Source organism: Vicia villosa, unplaced genomic scaffold (genome assembly GCF_029867415.1).
Source record: "Vicia villosa cultivar HV-30 ecotype Madison, WI unplaced genomic scaffold, Vvil1.0 ctg.000257F_1_1, whole genome shotgun sequence".
In the NCBI taxonomy this organism is placed as follows: Eukaryota; Viridiplantae; Streptophyta; class Magnoliopsida; order Fabales; family Fabaceae; genus Vicia; species Vicia villosa.
In genome coordinates this window covers 425,294-432,806 of record NW_026705110.1, presented here as the reverse complement: position 1 = coordinate 432,806, position 7,513 = coordinate 425,294, and the positions used below count along the sequence as shown (strand labels likewise).

General features: G+C 38.7%; 1 protein-coding gene across 1 annotated transcript; it reads right to left on the bottom strand.

Moving 5' to 3' along the window:
- Positions 1 to 2,909: 2,909 nt before the first annotated feature.
- LOC131626086 (uncharacterized) lies at positions 2,910 to 4,748 on the bottom strand. Its single transcript, XM_058896910.1, has 3 exons — positions 4,409 to 4,748; positions 3,529 to 3,949; positions 2,910 to 3,414 (listed from the first exon to the last, which is right to left on the bottom strand). Exons 1-3 carry the CDS (start codon positions 4,746 to 4,748, stop codon positions 2,910 to 2,912), a joined length of 1,266 nt encoding a protein of 421 aa, XP_058752893.1.
- Between the last annotated feature and the right edge of the window lie 2,765 nt (positions 4,749 to 7,513).

Sequence of the window (7,513 nt, the reverse complement as noted above, 5' to 3'; positions counted from 1 at the left end):
CTGATTAATCTCTATCCCCTTTTTGTGGACCACAAAGCCCAGAAAATCTCTAGCCTGCACACAAAATGCACATTTAAGAGGATTCATCTTTAAGCCATGTTTTCTCATTCTTTCGAATGATTGGCTTAGATGGGTTAGATGATCTTTGTCTGATATATACTTTATTATTATGTCATCTATATAAACTTGCATGAAGGTTTCAATGTAATCATGAAAAATTGAGTTCATTGCACGCTGGTATGTTGTCCCAAAAGGCATAACGATCCACTCGTAAGTGCCTATTGCCCCTAGGCAACGAAAGGCTGTTTTAGAAACATCCTCTCCTACAATGAAAATTTGATTATACCCAGAATAACCATCGAGCATGCTAAGATATTCATATCCTGTAGTCGAGTCTACTAGCATTTCTACCACAAGCATAGGATATTCATCTTTAGGAGTTGTTGCATTCAGATCACGAAAATTATACACACTCTTAAAGAACCATTTTTCTTAATCACTGGAACTATATTTTCAATCTATTCAACATACCTGTTGGTTCGAATGAAGTTGCAGCGCAGAAGTCTTTCAACCTCCTTTTTAATCTTCGAAAGGATCTCTAGAGCGAACCTTTTTGGTGTCTGCTTGATGGGCTTCTTGCCATCCTTAATAGGCAGTTTTAGTTCGACCAGATCTCTCTTCAAACCAGGCATCTCATCATAGTCCCAAGCAAAAAAATCTTTATTTTTCTTTAGTAATTCGACTAACCTGTTTTTCATCTTTGGGTCCAGTTTAGCACTGATGTACATAACCCTTTTCGTGGCTCCATCTCCGAGATCAATTTCTTCTAATGGATCTTGAGCTAGCATCTTTGTGCTTGATGATTCTGGATCTTTCTCAAATCCCAAAGGCTCTTCATCATAGATAGCGTCTAGCCTTTGGCTTAGCATATCCTCGTGTACCTGTTCTTCAAGAGGTTATAGCATTAAGTTTGCCCCCTGTCCTGTATCATTCAATATAATACTTTTGGCCTGTGTAGCCATATCAATAATTTCGGCTTCGAGAGCCACTATTCTTTTGTTCTCAACCATATAGGCCGAAATCTTTTCGAAGAATGAAGACTCATACATAATCAACGTCTTTGTTCTAGCCCGAAGGCCGTATTCTTGTTGACTCTTCTTCTTTAGGGTCTCCCATGATCTCACGATCCCATTGGAAACCATTCGGGTGGAGATTCAAAAAGTACAGAGCATTCTTGTTTGGGGAGTAAGCATCTTCAGTATCTGTATCACATCTGTATCGAACATTCCTAACTTCTTCCGCATGAATTGAGGCATGAGATTCACTGCCGCTCCTCCATCCACCAAAAATGTATTCACACCCATTTGTTCTATTTTGACCCTTATATAAAGGGGTTTGAGATGATTCTGCATTCCTTGATGTGGTCGCTCGAACTGGGTATTTTGCTCTTCGATGGCACCGTTACTAAGGAGACCACATTGCAGGAGTTCATCTTCATCATCAATCTCGGTTTCCTAGTTGTATTCATGTGGTAACACGGAGACCACATTGCAGGAGTTCATGTGTAAAGACGAGACTCCATCAGAATCAAAGTCATTAGTAGGTATATCGTCTTCTCTAATTTTTTCTTCCTCAGCTTTATTATAATCCATTTTTCCCCCAGCAGGGAATAGCTTTCTTCCTACAGGAGGTTTGGTTGAATGAATTTCATTTAGGAAGGTTCTCGTGTTGCTGGACTCTCCGATTTCAATCGAAGCCGTCTCTTTTTCTGCTTTCTTCAGCCTCTGGTGCCTTCTCCACTGGGATCTTGACATAGGGTTCTTACCCTTGTAGTTCCCTAGTCTAACGATTTCCCTCTATGATGCCTGAAATTTCTTTCTATAAGCCCAGGACGTTCTTCCTCCATTGTCGAAGTTCCTCCACTTATCTTTCTTTGGCCCCACTTGAACCCATTTATGCTCTAAGACCTCTGATGGTACTTTGAAGGTATCTCTTCTTGCTTTTGGATGTGGACTATCCTTTCTTTTTGGGATCCCCCTCTTGTAAAAAATTTAAAGGTACAGATTGCCACTGCGGGCGTCCCAATTATGATTGGAAGGGATTCTTTTGAAGGACTCTGACAACATTCGATGGTAAATTGCCCCACATCTGGGACATATCAAGCATTCAGTTTCGTCTTTGTGGCAATGAACGAGAAAACCTAATAGGCTTTCCCCAGGTTTGGGATACACCCCCTGCAATTCACTTTCCTTCCTCCAGTTTCTGTTAGCCTTGGCACACTGCCACCTTTCATAGTCTGCAACCACTCTTGGATTCACTTGTATGCTGCATCTAGGGGATAACAGCATTTCAGAACTTTGTTTGTGACATCTCCATAGGTATTCTTTCAGAGTTTCGTTAGGTTTGGGGTGATGGGACTGCACCCCTTCTTTCTTTAAACAACTTTCAGCTTCCTCCATTTCAGGGGTTGAATGGTCTAGATTAACCATGTTGGCGTCTAAATTGGCGCCATGAGCAATTTACATTTCTTCAAACTTCTTCCTTAGGCCTTCAGTAGCCACAGTTGTCTCCCCAAAAAGACCTTCAGTAGTCTTTGGTTCGACTGAAGCTTCAGATGTGACATCCTTCTTAAGGTCATCAGTAACGTGTTCTCCAATTTGAACATCTTCTTCATCTCCTATGATCCCTCTTGCTTCAACTTCGACCATGTCAACCATGTTGATTTCGATAGGCTCAGTGTAATTTGTATCAGCAATATTGAGGGGATTAGTGTCTATCTTCATCTGACTTTATCCTTTGTCTACAAATTTCAGACGCCCTTCCCTGATCGAATTCTGGATAAGATCCCTGAAAAGGAAACACTGTGAGGTTTTGTGGCCCAAAAAATTATGGTATTTTCAGTAGCCTCTCTACTTCCGTTGCTCAAACGGAGGAATCTTAATATTAGGAGGCAAAACCATTTGGCCATCTTTCACAAGCAAATCAAATATTTTATCACATTTAGTTACATTAAATGTGTATGTTTTCTTAGGAAACTTATCATTCTTTTCAATTTCAACGGGATTTTTCCCGTTTGATGGTGTAATCATCTTGCAGGTATAAGGACCTGCTTCTTTTAATTCGGCTAAATCCACTTCGCAATCTTCGAAACCATGTTGATCCTCGAAGGTCTCTGGTTCTTCTTCGTCTACTTCGACGTAGGTAACTCTATCTTTTTTATAACTTTTATTTGCTCTGGCCTTCTCAACTTTTAATCTTTTGACCTGGCGAACTCTATCAATCATTTGGGCCATATCTCGCAGATATTGAGTGTCCAATTTCTTCCTGATGGAGTAATCTAGACCTCCAACGGCCATTTCGACTAATTCGTGTTCAGGTACCACTGTGAAACATCTAGCTTTTAGCAAACGGAACCTGTTTAGATATTTGTCTATAGGTTCAGTAAACTTCCTCCTAATACTAGCCAATTCTTTGAGACTTATCTTGGTTTGACCCATATATAATTGTTCATGGAATAATCTTTCTAACTGGGACCAAGTATCTATGGAGTTTGGTGGTAGTGTTGTGAACCATGTGAAAGCGTTCTTGGTTAGAGAACTGGGAAAATACTTCACCCTCAGATCCTCATTGTTCGCCAAATCTCCAACCTCTGTCATATACCTGGCTATGTGCTCTGTGGTAGATTCACTAGTATCACCTGAAAACTTGGTAAACTTAGGGACCTTGCGACCCCTAGGTAATTCAACTTGTAAGACATAATCAGATAAAGGGGATGTATAATTTGGCCTCCGAAGTCCGGTATTTAGATCATTTTGGGCCATAATCCTCTCTATCATAGTAGTTAGATTTGTCTCCATATGATTATTTTGCCTAACCCTGTGAATCACTTCGTCAGCATTTTGGTTTCTATCAACTAGTACTACCCTCCCAGGTTGTTCTTCAGGGGTTTCTGGTCGAACTATATGTTGTTATGCCCTCAAAGTTTCCATTTCGGGGGGTGTTCTTGGTGGTAGAACTTGATTTATGGTTGGTTCATCCTCATGGGTAACTATTTGGTTTGTCCTTCGACGCACCGAAGTCTCAGGAGCGCCTAAAAAGTTTGCTATTCGACCCATCTGTGTTGACAATTACTGACATGTCTCAGAGTTATCTTGGTTGGTTTTGTTAATGTTCTGTATTAAAGGAGAAAAGATAGATCTCATTTCTCTGGCCAATAAACCTACCATATCTTGATTACTAGCGTCCATTTGTTATCGGAATGCTGCTTGATTATTTTTTGTTAACGTGGGTATGACGTTTTGGCCTTGGACGCTTTGTCCCACATTATTCACGCCAAAACCATAATTTTGGAATGGGGTAAAAGCTGACACGTTTGGTGTCGGATAAATAGGTATACTACTACTTAAACCTGCCATGTAAGAATATGGCATCCCATAGGGTGGATCTCTCCATTGTCTCTGGTCTCCGAATCCTTGATTTGGTGGGGGTGTCCCCTGAGTACCAAATTGTGGTATTGGACTCACTTGTGCATTCGACGGAGTATTTGTAGCAGCAACAAATGTTGAATTATTTCCTTGGATCGTTCCTGTAGACCCAAGAATTGGACCAGTTGCGGCCACAAAGTGCGTTGGCGCAGACATGGCCTGTGATTGGGCATTGGGACCTGTAGTGTTTGTTGCACTATCATTGTTATTTCCCGATCCCTGTGGAGGATCCTGTTGTCCCCCTTTGTTAGTGTTGTTAGCCATTCTCTTAGTATATTTCCTCTTAGGTATTGGTTGGTTATTATCGAAAGTTTCACAACTCCTAAGGTTCATACAACGCAGAAGGCAATGGAAACACTAAATCTACAAATTGAAATGAAAAACACTTGAAAATAACATTATGACACAGTCCCACCAGATGTGTCAATTTGTTTACCAGTGATTTCTGACAAACAACCGCTAGTCCTCCAAAATGTCTAAACAATCTGGTTACTCGCAGGATCGACTAGATTGATCCTAGAACTTTGTCGAATAGTGTTTTAGTGATTTGATTCATATTCAATAATCTTTCTAATTTGCAAAAATATACAACTTTCTAATGTAAATTGCAATAAGTAAATGACTTTGAAACGAAACAAAGCAAACGTATAAACAAAGAACTGTTAAATATAACTTTGCATTAAAAAAATAACATGAAACGCAAATACAATGTTCTTCACACATACATTGTTTCAGCAAAGACTCTTTTCTCTCGCGCTGGTACTTCGAGTACTTTTTGTGAGTTTTCTGTATATTGATTCGAACATCCTGAACTGAACAATAGTACTCTTATTTATACTACTTCGACCCTAACGGTCATTACATAGATGTCTGACACGTTCGACGTTTCGAAAGTTTTACCTTACTTCAGATGCTCCCACGTGTTTGCTGGACGAAACTGCTCCATTTGATTTTCAAATCTTCCCATTCTATTGTTTCGACTATATCAGTACCTACGTCGAAGGATACCTGTCAAATATTACCAACATTACCCTTGATCGAATAATACTTCTTCCAAAGAGAAAAAAAAACCTTGAATAGCTCTATGAAAACTCTTCCTTCATCATAATCCAACACTTCAAGGTATCATAATCCTTTATTCGAAATCTTCAGCTAACACTTGCAATGAGAAGAAAACAGCCCATTTGCCCAAACGCGTCCCAAGACGCGTGCCATGTCCCAAAACGCGTGCCCACACGCGTCCCAAGAATCAAAAAACCAAAGGAAAGCTTCCTATATGCCAGGACGCGTCCCCAGACGCGTGTCACTGGGTCAGACGCGTCCCCAGACGCGTGTGTGCGTGTATTTTGGGCCTGTTTTGCTGAAAATCCCAGAAACTCCGAGATAAAAGAATCAGAGTGTGTTTGGACAAGGGTTGGACAAATTTGGGGGGAAAATACATTAGAGAGGCTGGAGAATTCAAGGTTGATGCAAGGAGTGAAGAATTCAATGAGCTTTTGCCATTGAAGATCTGATTCCTTCATTTATCAGTAATGTCTACAATCAAAACTATGTTTTCTGTTATTGTTATGAGTAGCTAAACCCCCCAATGCTAGGGGGTGGCCTTGATTTTGATCTGTAATGAATAAATTTATATTTTTGCAATGATAATTTGGTTTGTTCTACGTTGACTTGTTCTCTTACTGCTTTATTGCTTTTTCTGTATGACAAACGGAAACTGATTTTGTGTGATACAATTAAGCCGGATAAGTTGTTGTTCATGATCTGTCTGAGAACATATTTTAGTAGATATTACCTAGGACAAGGAATACCCTTCAATAATCAGAATATTCTTGGTATTGGAAAGCTTAATGTCAACCATAATTTTCTATGGACATATTGATTAGGTTGAGGGATTAAAGAATTATTACTTGAGGACTTGGGAATAATAAACATTAAGAACTGATAGTCAATTGTTGCAAGATATAGTTATATTTGTTGCATGATCAAATCATTCACCATCCCTAGCATTCTACTCATATCTGTCTAATTCATTCGTACTTTAATTATTTACTGTAATTGCTTTTTATTCAAAACAAACCAAAACCCCTTTTACCTTTTGTTTAATTGAAATTGCTGCAAAACTCTATATCGTCAAGTAGTCCTCGATATTCGATACTTGGGATTTTCCCATTACTACATAGGTAAAATAGTACACTTGTTATTTACCTATCAAATAGGAAAAATAACAAATATGAATATCTACCATATAAGATGATTTATGTATCTAGAAAACTCTATACTACCCTTTGCCCACTTTGCTCCACATTATCACTTTTTCCACTTTTATGGTCTTTACATACCCTTATCTTAACTATACAACCAGTCTTTTCTTTCTAACTACATTTCTCTCTCACATTATCTATACCTGTTCCATTCTTTCCAAACTTTTCTTTCTTTTCTTTCCATTCTGAACTGAAGTAGCCATCACCTTTAGGTTTTTTCACGGTATCTAATCTCTGAGGTATGTGCAGTAAGGTTAGTTTATGTCCTTTATACACTTTCTCACACCTACTTCTCTTTTCAAAAGCATATATTCTCTTCATGGTTAATAAAACAAGAAGCTTGCCTTGGTTAACATCTTCATTCCTCTCCTGACGGTTTTACAAAGCATATACTCTCTTTTGCTGCAACAAAAGAAATGGCTAGACCCTTTGAGATGATAGCCGACATCAACGATCGCAAGGAATTGTGTAAGGTTGATGTGAAGGTCCATCATAAATGGAAGGTAGCAACGGAGAAAAAAGATCATTTCAATGTCTTTACTTCGTTTCTGATTTATGTGATGTTTCAAGCAAGTTGTAACTTATCTATTATTTGTGTTTTTGGCAGATTCATGAGATTAATAATGTATCGAGTTTTATCGCTGATTTTGAAGCTAACAAGGTATGACTTTAAGTGACTTTGTTGTTGTAATTTCATAAAATTTTTAAATAAAAATATGAACAACAGTTCATGCAGAGTTTTTTTTAGGATTTTGAGTTTTAAAT